Source organism: Mya arenaria, chromosome 8 (assembly GCF_026914265.1).
Source record: "Mya arenaria isolate MELC-2E11 chromosome 8, ASM2691426v1".
In the NCBI taxonomy this organism is placed as follows: domain Eukaryota; kingdom Metazoa; phylum Mollusca; class Bivalvia; order Myida; family Myidae; genus Mya; species Mya arenaria.
This window is the reverse complement of record NC_069129.1, coordinates 62,052,181-62,066,392: the sequence shown is the minus strand read 5'-3', so window position 1 is coordinate 62,066,392 and position 14,212 is coordinate 62,052,181. Positions and strand designations below refer to the sequence as shown.

The window sequence follows — 14,212 nt, the reverse complement described above, 5'->3', positions numbered from 1 at the left end:
ACATACTTTGTCTGGTAAAATACAAGTGTATACTAAAACTTGGCAGGTGTGCTTTAAAGTCAGAAATGCAGTGTTAAAAACACAGATGACCTTCATGAGCCTCAAAATGTCTAGAATAAATAATATTGTTTGGCTTCTTAAATATATTCAACTTTTATTTCATTAGAATCAACAGCGTCGGTGGTGTAAAGGTTAGCATGGTTGCCTTCCAAGCAGTCGATCCGGGTTCGATTCCCGGCCGACGCACTGTTTTTTCTTCAAGAAACTTGATTTTTTTTAAAGAATACATTCAGTCACGGAGGCTAAGCACCCATACTTTTTAGTCTGGAGTTATAAAAGGACAGGGTTCTGCAGAAAAGGGACATGATGTAAAGGTAAAAACACGAAGAACGCGAACATCATGCTGAATTCGGCAGAACACTGTTAGGCATTGTGTTAATTGTAGTAATATTAGGTACCAACTGCCAGATATGCCAAGTGTGTATGTATCTTATTATGAGTTTTAAACAATACAATATACATATTTGACAGTCTAGAGCATTTCGTTCTATCATGAAGGCAGAAGGCTACCCATGCTGGTCTCCATGAGGGCAGAAGGGTGCTTCCGTGAAAAGAGACAGGGTGCAGCACCCTTCCATACCCCTTCGGCTAAAAACCCTACAAACAGCATCCGAAACTGTGATTATTATTGTTTTTTGAGGGCTTCGTCGCTACTGTATTATTGGTGCTCAAGGCTTATTTTTTTGCATGTTGTGGTGTGGATGTCACCATAGTGAAGGCCGCCTGTCCAGAGATCTCTCTAGTATTTAGCTTCAACTTTGTTATAATGCGTCAATGCAATATTCATATACTATATATTTTAATGGATATGTGTTAAATATAAAACAGTATAGAAATTGCATCCAGCAAAAAAAATATTGCTGGTGATGAATTTATATATTAATCTTCATTTATACCAAACTGTTGGAGCAGTTATCGTCACGTCTGACGGCGAATACTTTAGACAAAAATAGTGTATGCCATACCGTTTTCGCAAATAAATAAACAGTATAAGAGGGCACCAGTGTAAGAAATATCTTTGAATTGTATCTAGAATGCATGAATTGCTCTAGAAATGTATACTGAAAGCGGTGTATTAGCGCCTTGGAGCCGTCCTGGTTGGTCTAGCAAGGGTGAGGGGGACGGAACAGAGAGCGCACAAAGGTTGCAGATTTTGTTATGTGGCAATTCGCAGTCTTTCAAAATATTTCAAAAGTAAAAACGAGTATCTTTTGTAACAACATGTCGACAATTTATTAACATACTAAGCAAAAATTCATACATAAAACAGAACATGGTACACCAGGATACCTCGTAGTTATTTAACATTTCAAAATCCTAAACGTCGACAGGAGAATAAAAGACAGCATGGTCTAATAGACAAATGGGGAACTGTGGTTGATGAATGGTAATGATGGTGGTGACTATGTACAGCACAGCAGACCACTAGCGCCTCTCAGCTTTCACCTCACGATCCTGGAACATCAGATAAGATGAGATAAGAAAAAGAAAGACGTACGCAAGTAATGAACTTTTTTTTTTGAGATTTTGAAGCGAAACTTTAATTAGCAACTGGCACCGCAAAAATGGCAACCGGATATACTCGTAATTATATACTGTGATATATGTGACTGAAATATTAAATACAAGTTTATCATTAAATAAACGGCCATGTTATTCAGGGGTGAATCTATGATTCGAATTATATGTACTCACACTTATATTAGTGACTTATAGAATCCTTCCCGGAAAACTTTATGTCGCTGAAAAAGGAACAAAGTTAAGACATAATGAGGTACATGTATACTTGTTTGAAGGAATCTTTATGACTGAAATCCGATACAACCGTCTAAAGGGCGGTTTGGTTAAAACTGACAACAAAAACTGCAAATATAATTATAGAACTGGCTATTCTTTTGAGTTATTTTGATACATGGACGGGTTGATCTTATCTGCACCACTACACGTGCCTTTCACGTGATCAAGGTGTAAATTTACTGTACCCATTCGTACCCCACTGGTTTCCACTTCCCCAGTTGTTTCCGCTTCCCCAGTTGTTGCCGCCTAAGTTACTTCCGCTTCCCCAGTTGTTGCCACCCAGGTTACTTCCACTTCCCCAGTTGTTGCCACCCCAGTTGTTTCCGGTTCCGGTTCCCCAGTTGTTGCCACTTCCCCACTGGCTTCCGCTACCCCAGTTGTTGCCACCCAAGTTACTACCACTTCCCCAATTGTTGCCACCCCAGTTGTTTCCGGTTCCGGTCCCCCAGTTGTTGCCGCCCCACTGGTTCCCGGTTCCCCACGAGCCCGCACCGCTGCCACCCCACTGATTGTTGCTTCCGCCCCAATTTCCAGTTCCCAGACCTGTACCAAAGTTGTCAACTGAAATTTAGAATACTGAGATTCACGCACAGCTCTCGCCCAAATTCTCGAACAATCAAGATCATGCTAAACACACTTTTTCAGTATAAAGTTTGTGTAATATTCTTATTTCATAGAGATCTGTGACCTTGAAAAGGACATTAATTTGCAGGTAACCACGGTAAAAGATGTTTTCGTTCATAAAATCAAGTTTAAAGCAAGTAATAAACAAAATTATGTCTAAATGTAATATGATACTTTAACCTGTTACGTGTAAGATGTTTCGAGGAATCGTGGTCAGGGTTAACATAAAACTGTTTTATCTTGTACAAATTAATATGATATCAATTTAAAGACTTTCCAACACACATACCAGAAGCCAGGTTGGCTTGTCGACCTTACCTCCCGTTCCCCAGGATCCCGAGCCCCAGCTGCCACCAAGGCCTCCAAGGCCACCTAAACCACCCATGTCACCGTAACCTGAGGAAGGAAAATGGATAGTTGCAGAACTAAAACGCTATGGCAAGGGTTGACTACTTTTGTCAGACGAAACCAGTAGGATAACTATTTGAATATGCTCCCTTTGCTTATAAACGCAGATTTAATATCTATCAGAAGGGAAAACAAGAGTATATATCACACCTCCGATCGTGCTTCCGCCGAATCCTAAGCCACCAAGGCCACCTCCAACTCCGAATCCAGATCCAATACCTCCTCCGTATCCGGATCCAATGCCACCGCCAATTCCGTATCCGGATCCAATACCCCCTCCGATTCCGGATCCAGTGCCACCGCCAATTCCGTATCCGGATCCAATACCACCGCCGATTCCGTATCCGGATCCATGACCTCCTCCGACACCCCAGCTGCCACCGAATCCAGAACCCAAGCCACCAAGACCCGACAGTCCAGCGCCGTAGCTTGCTCCACCATAACCACCAAATCCGCCGATACCATGGCTGACACCGCCGAATCCCATGCTGCCACCGAACCCTCCCGGAAGTCCAACTCCACCATACCCACCGATGCCCTTTCCATAGCTACTTTTTCCGTAGCTTTTCTTGCCGTAGCCTCCTTTCTTTCCTGGGAATACAATATAATCAGTGTTACACTATCTGGGCAACTTTTATGTTGATGACGATAATAATATGCATTTGCAGCATTGTCTCAAATGTAGGTGTTATTGCTAACACAGCTCTCTCAAACACGCGTTGTTGCCGTTTTGGAAACTTAATCATGAACCTTCTTTTATTTGGACATACTAAAGTACGGGTTTATGTAATAGTAAGATGACATGAAGTAAATTCTTAGTCGAGCTACGCTCACTCCGCCCATTATTATTCATTAAAAATACTTCAGGTCTTCTAACTGACGTAGAATACAACCTCATTGGCTGATATATTGACAACGCAAAATCTGAAGCAGGGAATGTGTATTGGATGAGTGGCAGTAGGCGGACCTTTAAACACCCGCGAAAGGTTAAATTCTTAATGATTTAGTCTATTGCTTAATGGTTGCCTGTCTGCAATTATATTGGCTTAATTAAAATATAGGTTGTATTCTAATGTTCGTGTTCTTACCAATGACTGGCATGGGGACTGGTACGGGAATAACAGGCACTGGTCTGGGTACGGGAATCTACAATGCATTGTAATGTTACCTTCACTCTGTTCGTTTGAAACTCTGGGTGTTTCCGAATTGGAAAACGTGCATGCGAAGTAATATTAATACCTTTATTTTTAATTCACCTGCTGGATTAAAATGGTCTGGAAAACTACCTTGAACATATCTAATGGATTTGTTTATGAAATCGCGGCGTTTGCAACACTTTTTTTGATGATTTCTACCGATCACATCCACTTACCACGGGAATGATTTTTGGCGGTGGGGCAATCTTGACGATCCTAACAGGGACTACGGGTTTCACGGGGATTGGTCTGGGGATTGGCACCACCTGCAGTTGACAGACGGGGGTTAGTGGGGGTTCATAATGCTACTTTTTTGCAGTTTAGTTTAACCGACAAAAGTGTCTGTTTTATTGATATAATCTTATTCAGAACTAGTATCTGATTCTAACTGCCCTATAGTTAGTTGCGTATTCTTCAGAGGTTAGCGTTAAACGAACTATTGCAAACAAATTCATTTGTAACTTATCAGTGTTATTCCGTTATTCACAGAATAGAGCTCAATTGCACTTTACCGGAACGGGGATTGGAAGGAATTTTGGTTTGGGCATGTGGACCTTCTTTCCATAACCACCAGTCTTGCCGTAGCCCTTTCCACCGAAACCGCCGAGCAGACCGGCTCCCAGAGAGGAACCAAAGCCAAGCCCACCGGAGCCATATCCTCCAAGGCCTCCAAGACCGGTACCGAAACCGCCCCCGTACCCTCCTACTCCCCCGCTTAGCCCTCCGGAGCCATATCCTCCAAGGCCTCCTAGGCTGGTACCGAAACCGCCGCCGAACCCTCCTACTCCCCCGCCTAGTCCGTAATTGGATCCAATCCCGCCACCAATACCATATCCTGAGCCGCCGAAGTTGCCGAGGCCGATGGAACCCAGCCCAGTGCCAGTGACACCTGTGCCGATCACTCCACTGACGCCGCTACCCCAGCCTAGCGCGGTACACGAATATTATTTAATGAACCTAATATAATACCCTTCAGCGATTTATTTGGTTAGGGGTTTAAATGACGTGTGCGTTAAATTCATGCTATTTGTTGCTTAAATGGCAAGCGCGTTTGAAAGAGCTGTCAATGTTGCAACACAAAATTCATGTAATTAAAATTTAAAACATTTAATGATTGAATTGATTAATATCAATTACTAGCTTATTTCGTATTAATGTATAATCATTCACATGTACATACCTCCATGTCCGAGTCCGGAGCCTCCCCAGGAGCCAGCTCCCCAGGACCCCCCGAGGCCGCCGCCCCAACCGCCAGCCCCCAAGAGGCCACCTCCGGACAAGCCGCTTGATCCGTAGCTGGCGCTCGCGTATCCCACCAGAGCCAGCACAATCAGTGAGGATATCCGTGTCTTCATGTCTTTCAGGAATATAAAGTAAAATTGCCATTTATTTTGGATCTTTAACCCCAACTGTATTTTTTTATCCTTGAAATCAAAGGATCGCTTTCTTTCTCTTTCCGATTATTTCTGTCCGAAAAATTATTTACTATAATAGCTAGTACATTCGTAATTGAGTGTCCAAATTTTGCCGCCGCGTTTCAGCGCACGAAACGCGCGTGCAAGTTATGAAATGACACCAACCATCAACGAAATTGTTTTAGAAATTGAAAACTTTCTATTTTAATTATTTATATTGTAGAAACCTGTCAGCTCCACGCATTTAAAGAGCTAGCAAATGAGTTTCATAGCCCAAAAATGACGATAAATTCAAAATAAAATTATCTTGAAAATAGTGTCATTATTCAGCATTAAGAGAAAATCATTAACACAGTAAATATAATATCAACATATAATTCTGAAGACAAAAACTCAGGATCTGTAGTCACCAACGTCTTGAGCCTGAGTGTAAGATTTAGTCTCAGAAAATTGAGTTCTTAAATGTTTAAAAATATCTTTAATTTAAGTATTACTGCTGAAAGATGTAAGCCTGATTGTAACCAGATTATTTTTAACATATGCATCGTTTTTAACAAGCCGCTATAATAGCATTTTTACAACAAAATTTATTTTTCGCCATTTTGAGTGTAAGTTTCAATGGATGACCCTGCTCATTTTTTTCAGTTATGAGTTATGAGCGTACATCCAGCCTCTTTGCAATGCAAATGAAAACTTTAAAGGCAAAACAGTGAGGACAGTTTCTGATTAGTATACATATATTGATGGAAATAGACTCCGTATGCAAAAATGGAAGTATGGAAAGTTTGAAAAAGCGAAAAAGATTCTTCTTTTTTTACATTTTAGTTTTTCGTTGTAACGCAAAGAAAATCACAAATGCTAGTTTTTATATACTGTATACATTATAATATACTTGAACAATAAAGAAATAAATAAAAATAAAAGTTGATTCTACAGTAAACACTTACCTGAGGTTCAAGCCGGGCCGCAGATTTTACACTGTGATCTCCGGGATTGGTCCGGCTTTTATACCAACCTCCGAGGGCATACCTCCGTCAACTTCCCCCTAGAAATAACGCCTGAACTTCTGACATTGAATTAAGTGCCTCTGTCAAGCTTTTGCTATTTCTGACCGTTAAAATTTAGCCATTAAATCGAAACATCGACTAATTTCGATCATATATCCAATAAAATTCATAACTCTGATCACTGCGCTAGGCAATTTTAACTCACGTCCGTGTATATACAATTAAATTTGACAACCCTAGATATGAAATTGCATTTGAAATTATCTACATGTATGGGAATTAAGACATTTTGTATAATAGTTGTGCATTTCTTCTTATGAAATATAAATGTAATAAGATGGACGGAGAGCAGCAAAAATGGAAGGTTATTAAAGCAAAATTACATCATGCTTTCAAATTTGTGCATCGTGCTTCATTGCATCCTGAATCTGCATTGCTAGCTTCGTGAAAGGTTATTTCTTAATCGCAAATATAATCATGTTTAAGTTATGTGTTTACTAGAGCTATCGTTATACCAATGTAGCTTACTTCCTGGCTCGCTAAATCCTTATTAGCGCAGTTTTCTAAAACTCAACATAAATAACAAACGTCAGCCAGGATCATGACGAATATTATTTTGCGTGTATTTCTACAAAACAGTTGTGGAAACCATTCGTTACACTCATACATGTGGAAACTACCCATTACACTCGTATATTTGGACAACACGTAGTACGCCCGAACTTGCATAAAAACTCCATTCACTCATAACGGTGTGGACAATACTTATTACACTTGTGCGCGTGGACACTGCTCATTGCACTCGTACGTGTGGACACTGCTCATTGCACTCGTACGTGTGGACACTGCTCATTGCACTCGTACGTGTGGACAATACTCATTGCACTCGTACCTGTGGACACTGCTCATTGCACTCGTACGTGTGGACACTGCTCATTGCACTCGTACGTGTGGACAATACTCAGTGCACTCGTACGTGTGGACACTAGTCATTACACTCGTACGTGTGGACGACACCCATTACACACGTATGTGTGGACATCACTCTTTACACTCGTACGTGTAGGCAATACTTAGTACACTCATACGTGTGATCGACACTCATTACACTCATACGTGTGGACGACACTCATTACACTCGTACGTGTGTACGACACTCATTACACTCGTACGTATGAACGACACTCATTACACTCGTACGTATGGACAATACTCATTACACTCGTACTTAATGACAATACTCATTTCACTCGTACTTAATGACAATACTCATTACACTCGTACTTAATGACAATACTCATTACACTCGTACGTGTAGACAATACCCATTACACTCGTACGTGTGGACAATACTCGTTACACTCGTACGTGTGGACATGACTCATTACACTCATACGTGTTGACAATACTCATTACACTCATACGTGTTGACATGACTCATTACACTCATACGTGTTGACATGACTCATTACACTCATACATGTTGACATGACTCATTACACTCATACGTGTTGACATGACTCATTACACTCATACGTGTTGACATGACTCATTACACTCATACGTGTGGACATGACTCATTACACTCGTACGTGTTGACATGACTCATTACACTCATACGTGTTGACATGACTCATTACACTCATACGTGTGGACATGACTCATTACACTCGTACATGTTGACAATGCTCATTACACTCGTACATGTGGACAATGCTCATTACACTCGTACATGTTGACATGACTCATTACACTCATACGTGTGGACAATGCTCATTACACTCATACGTGTTGACATGACTCATTACACTCGTACGTGTTGACATGACTCATTACACTCATACGTTATGACATGATTCATTACACTCGTACGTGTTGACATGACTCATTACACTCATACGTGTTGACATGACTCATTACACTCATACATGTTGACATGACTCATTACACTCATACGTGTTGACAATACTCATTACACTCATACGTGTGGACATGACTAATTACACTCATACGTGTGGACATGACTCATTACACTCATACGTGTGGACATGACTAATTACACTCATACGTGTGGACATGACTCATTACACTCATACGTGTGGACATGACTCATTACACTCATACGTGTTGACATGACTCATTACACTCATACGTGTTGACATGACTCATTACACTCATACGTGTTGACATGACTCATTACACTCATACGTGTTGACATGACTCATTACACTCGTACGTGTGGACATGACTCATTGCACTCATACGTGTTGACATGACTATTACACTCATACGTGTGAACATGACTCATTACACTCATACGTGTGACATGACTCATTACACTCATACGTGTGACATGACTCATTACACTCATACGTGTTGACATGACTCATTACACTCATACGTGTTGACAATGCTCATTACACTCGTACGTGTGGACATGACTCATTACACTCGTACGTGCTGACAATGCTCGTTACACTCGTACGTGTTGACAATACTCGTTACACTCATACATGTGGACAATACTCATTACACTCGTACATGTTGGCAATACTCGTTACACTCGTACATGTGGACAATACTTGTTAGGTTTAAGATAATTGTATATCAAAAATCTTTTAAAATTGTATTATTACTATTATTTTTATTATTGTTAATATCATTATTATTACATTATTATTATTATTATTATTATTATTATTATATTATTATTATTATTATTATTATTATATTTATTATTATATAATAAATGTACGATATGTTTGGGTACTGCATATCTACGTTGCTATAATCCAGCCCATCAATAATTTATATCTTAAACCTTGTTATACCTTTAACAAATACCAATATAGATATGATTTATACATCATCAGGATGACGAGCTTGCGAACCACATGTTTATACATATTATATCTCACTCCCGAAAGCTTATCGACAGCTTAGCATTTTGATGTTTAAAAGTGACACTCTTATTCAAAATCAATACATACACATGTAAAACAAACATAAATTTTGAGTGATAGCATTTATGGAAAATATTAAATACTATTAACAGTATTATAACTGTGTATTTAATAGCAGAAATCGCAAAATATTTAATGATTGGTGAATGCTAAAATATTTACTTTGATTTACTGTAGTCTCATAAGGTAGCAATACCGTGTTTTCTGCATATTTATTGAACTCGGTATCCTTCATAAGAACCACTGTTTTCGACTTTTGTAAGCAAATGTATTTAATGTGTTAAATCTTAATTGGGAGTAAAAGTGCATCTTTAACAACACTATTCAAATGTTCATAAGTTTTTCTGTGGATCTAAGATTTGGAGTAATAGTGCATCTTTAATGCGCTATTCAAATGTTCATAAGTGTTTCGGTGGATCTAAGATTTGGAGTAATAGTGCATCTTTAATGCGCTATTCAAATGTTCATAAGTGTTTCGGTGGTTCTGAGATTTGGAGCAATAGTGCATCTTTAATGCGCTATTCAAATTTTCATAAGTTTTTCTATGGTTCTAATATTTGAAGTTGGGTGTCTAAGGGCCGGAGAACTTTGAACATACTCTTCTTATGAGCCAAACAATGTATGTTTTAAGATACATGTGGTACGGAAAGTTCTGGGTTCTTCTGCATGTTTTTTTTTCGAAAATGCTGCCATTTTGACGATTTATTTGTAAATGAAAGCTAGTTCGTTACTTAATCTTATGTTTTCTGGTTTTCTTATGGCATCCGAGTCCAGTTTGCCCTCTTAGTGGAACCCGGTGCATCTAACCTTGATATCCACAATACCGCAAACAATGGGATCGTGTATAACAAAAGTAGGTGGGAGATGTGACAACAACATAAATGTAATAACACATGTTGTTCCGGTGGTAAGATTCACGAAGCATCCGAACACACTAGATTCTTCTAAATGTTTGAACTGATTTTTTTCGGATTTTTATGGTCACGATCAAATGTGCTTTAAGACAATAAAAACATGGTGTTAATTTTAGATGCAAACCCGTTTGCAGACTTATTGATTGTTGTTTGCTTGTAACCCTAACCCGCACAGACATGAACGAGAATACCCGTATATACTCGTAACATTATTTTTAATCTCACTCCGCAGAAGCATGATTTGAGCACATATGGAAGAGGGCACTAATTGATGTTGTATACCAAACACAAGCTTGCTGTAATCCAGTCCTTCGACCATGTAAACCGATGTAAATAAACCATATACACCAATCTGTCCCCCTATGGGCCAATAACTAACCCCAGGGTCACGATTTGAACACTGACTAGAGGACCATTCATTAGCTCATAATACATATCAAACAGATACCCGGTGTAGGATAAGCAGTTCCCTCATAGATAGAAGTCCTTATACAATAGTGAGCTCTGGGGCGGAGTCAATCTTGTCCACAGGGACACAAATCTGGTAGGCCGATGTCTATCTGGTGATGGAGACATACATTGCAAGTGTTGTGTTTTTTATATATGTGGCTCTTATAACCATAAACGTTATAAGAACGTTATGGGATAATTAAACTCATGGCGAAAATAGCAACGCTGAAAACCTTGAAATTGACGTTCAAACACGGAGCAAACGTCTTTGTACTGAATTATGTTTATTCCGAACATTTACACACCTGATCACTTTTAAAAATTTATAGGAAATTGCATATGTTTTCTCCAAATAAGGTATGCATTTCATCCAATTCTGGCTTTAAACGATTATAACCATCAGGATATCCGAGCACGAGCACGTCTACCCACAGGTGATCATTATATTGCATTATATCATTATATAATGATAATTTTTTCAAGTTATACTCTTAGAAATTTATTGAAATGTCATTTTAACAATTTTAGTTATTGTTTGTTAATCTTTAAACAATATTATTGAACTGAAAGGCCACATTTTTTTAACATTATTAAAGGACTGAAGGGCCATATTTTAGTGACCAAACTATGTGACGATCACCTGTGCGTGTACCCAATTCACAATAAGTTCATTGCACGTGACACTGTAGCTATTAAACTGAACTTAAATGCATGATAAAAAGGGGTATTTTTGCCTCTGAAGGATTTTCGTCTTCCAGTGCAGCAACAACAGCAAGAGCAACAAGATTCAAGCTGCATGATGTTGTCGCGTGGGTGACTGTATCACTTAACTTATTCACTTATCACAACCTAGCCTTAGCTTGCTTACAGGGCATTGAGTACGTAAAATGTGTTTTTGTAAATACCATGCCGGTGTGTTCAGGTGCACATTGCAAATATATTGACAAATTTTGAGTATATTCATATAAGTTGTAGGAAAATCTACGATGTCTCTCGTCATTTCCTGATATCGATTATGTATTTTACAATCAATAACCAATCAACGCTACCAGACGTCTTTACGTCTACTCTCCTACGTTACCAATATGGCCCCAAACTGATTTACTTTTTCACAAACGTACTTTAGTATGTGGGAACGCTTAGTCATCATTTAGTAACACAGACAGTATAAAAACGGCAGATAAATAAAATCCCTACAAACGTTTTGGATATCTATAATACAATTCAGTCCACTGGTAAGGATTGAATTATTTTGCATTTATGCTTTTCAAGATATACTAGATGTCTAACTTAAACTTTAAAATTGAGGAATGAGTTTAATAATCAAAATGCTCGAATTTATTGAATTTTAAAATTGGTTGCCATATATCATTTCAGTCTCGCGCTCCTGGTTACCATGGAGATGGTTCTACTGTTGATAGCCCTGTTGCCAGGACTGGCAATTGCCGGAGCTCCACGTAAGCAGACATTTAAATTCTGATTGACATTGTTCAGCTTCTCCTATTACATTAGAAAATATTACATTAGAAAATGCCTATTTGTGACCTTTTGTTTTGTAATTTGTTTTCAGATTACCCGATATTTGGCCCCGGTGTTGGCGGAGTTGTTCCCCCTTACCAGCATCTACAAGAATATAATGACTTTGGATCTATGAAAGCATTCGTTGGTAAGCGTTACATGGATATTCCCATGAATTCGATGCCAGGTCCTGTGTACCAGGGAATAAACGCATTGCCATGGACACAGTTTAAGGGGCAAATGCAAAACTTCCCCATGTATCACAACTTTATTCCCAACCAACCGCCGATGTTCCACGGAGGGGCAGGCTTCCCGCCAAATGGCAACTTCGGCCACCAGTTTTGTGACACACGGGTACCCTGGCAGATCGCCCATCAGGCCTACTGGGGCACACCAAACACGGAGCAGTTTGGCGAAAACATGGGTGCCAACCAGGTTGCTTTTCCACAAGGTTACTATGATGACCAGGGAGGATGGAAGCCACTTCCGGTGGACAATCCACTCGAACACATTATGTCACCCAATAGCGGTGCCCAGGGTCAGGTGGCGGTGAATGGTGCGCCTTACTATGACAACAACATAAATTGGATGCCGAACCGCGCCACGAGCGGGGTCTTCGGGCCGAACACAGGACCGGAAATCCAGTTCGGTGAACAGAAGAAAGATGATGAAGCCTAACGACAACACGAACAACAAGGACAACATAGTGGTAAGCTCTGATACATTGTATGCTATATCAAAGTTACAACATTTAAGTATATGAAAATGTACGGATTTTGTTTGATAAAATATCTGACCGTTGCTTTATGCTTCTTAAGCCTGGCTTTCACCTTATTATATCAAGCCTAATTGCCCACCGATGTCAACAGTTTGGTGAAACTTGGCAGATCCTAAATACATTCGGATATGCATTCTTCGCCATTTGTGGGGGCATTTGGTGATCGTATGTGCTCGTAGTTGAATGAGGCTTTCATATTATAAAGATACTGTATGAATGAGCTGGATAATTCTACGATTTAAATATTAAGATCTGCTAGACATATCGCTGTTTATCTTGTTACCATCGTTGACTAATTGCCAGAATTCGTAATTTTACCGTAGGTTAATCGTCAGCATTCGAACAAACTTATAGAAAATAGACCATATTTACCCAATTCACGAATAATAACTCTACGTCTGGTGACATCGCTACTGAAAACGTGACTGAAATCTAATAAGCAATTTGGTAACACACATGTTTGGCGTTAAAATTCCGGCGACTTAGATGGGCGATTTGGATATAAAATCCCGTAGACCAGCGTGATTGAAAATGTACGAACCATGGTTATACTTTTCATTAGATCAATTTCCATCTTGTTTCAGTCGATGGTTCAAGACGGGGTCCAGACACCACCAAACCGTCAGCTGAGAAGGAAACGGTCAGTAGCCGCCAGGGTGCGCTCCATCCTTCTACGGGATGCCTCTGGACATTAAACATGAAATGTTTCAACATTATTCTGTGAACAGATGGGAAATCCAAAGATCTATGTGCCCTATATGTGTCGTCGTTTTTGGTTTTGTAAGAATATGTACATGCATATGGGTCTTTGATTGCTTTTCTCTGTTATTCAGCGTGTGTGATTGGGCTATAAAAAACGACTTATGTTCCATTTCATTCCACAACTCGAACTAGATGCCCTAAACGTGGTTATATAGACGAATGACTATCCGATCACATGAGGATTGCAAGTCGTACGCCTTTTGCTAATTGCCTAGGGACCTTTTCGATAAATAAAGATATGAGTCGTAAGCTGAAATGATCTTAGTGTCACAATTCCTTTTTTGCTATTTTCAAGTCATATTTGTGTTAGTTTTTTAACA

General features: G+C 39.5%; 2 protein-coding genes and 1 non-coding gene across 4 annotated transcripts; 2 read left to right on the top strand and 1 right to left on the bottom strand.

Annotated features, from left to right (window-relative positions):
- Positions 1 to 174: 174 nt before the first annotated feature.
- On the top strand, positions 175 to 246 carry Trnag-ucc (transfer RNA glycine (anticodon UCC)). Its single transcript has one exon. It is a non-coding gene; the product is annotated as a tRNA-Gly (tRNA).
- Positions 247 to 1,289: 1,043 nt separating this feature from the next.
- LOC128242969 (uncharacterized) lies at positions 1,290 to 6,760 on the bottom strand. Of its 2 annotated transcripts, none has more exons than XM_052960424.1 (10): positions 6,448 to 6,760; positions 5,266 to 5,442; positions 4,598 to 5,010; positions 4,262 to 4,351; positions 3,978 to 4,035; positions 3,040 to 3,480; positions 2,800 to 2,877; positions 2,043 to 2,418; positions 1,756 to 1,802; positions 1,290 to 1,515 (listed from the first exon to the last, which is right to left on the bottom strand). In XM_052960424.1, exons 2-9 carry the CDS (start codon positions 5,438 to 5,440, stop codon positions 1,763 to 1,765), a joined length of 1,671 nt encoding a protein of 556 aa, XP_052816384.1. In that variant the 5' UTR covers positions 5,441 to 5,442; positions 6,448 to 6,760; the 3' UTR covers positions 1,290 to 1,515; positions 1,756 to 1,762. The 2 variants fall into 2 exon arrangements, with proteins under 2 accessions (XP_052816384.1, XP_052816385.1); XM_052960425.1 differs by having other exon boundaries at positions 2,053 to 2,418.
- LOC128244438 (uncharacterized) lies at positions 2,521 to 13,030 on the top strand. The gene is made up of 3 exons (XM_052962443.1): positions 2,521 to 2,569; positions 12,212 to 12,291; positions 12,405 to 13,030. The coding sequence occupies exons 2-3, from the start codon at positions 12,231 to 12,233 to the stop codon at positions 13,028 to 13,030; spliced, it is 687 nt and encodes a 228-aa protein (XP_052818403.1). The 5' UTR covers positions 2,521 to 2,569; positions 12,212 to 12,230.
- The last annotated feature ends 1,182 nt before the right edge of the window (positions 13,031 to 14,212 follow it).

What these genes read in the sequence shown, in the direction of transcription:
- LOC128242969 (XM_052960424.1), bottom strand. Translation starts at nt 5,440, where the DNA reads ATGAAGACACGGATATCCTCACTGATTGTGCTGGCTCTGGTGGGATAC. An exon ending in CTCCGGACTCGGACATGGAG is followed by an intron (nt 5,011 to 5,265) that starts GTATGTACATGT and finishes GTACCGCGCTAG; the next exon opens with GCTGGGGTAGCGGCGTCAGT. An exon ending in AACCAGTGGGGTACGAATGG is followed by an intron (nt 1,803 to 2,042) that starts GTACAGTAAATT and finishes TTCCTTTTTCAG; the next exon opens with CGACATAAAGTTTTCCGGGA.
- LOC128244438 (XM_052962443.1), top strand. Translation starts at nt 12,231, where the DNA reads ATGGAGATGGTTCTACTGTTGATAGCCCTGTTGCCAGGACTGGCAATT. An exon ending in GGCAATTGCCGGAGCTCCAC is followed by an intron (nt 12,292 to 12,404) that starts GTAAGCAGACAT and finishes ATTTGTTTTCAG; the next exon opens with ATTACCCGATATTTGGCCCC.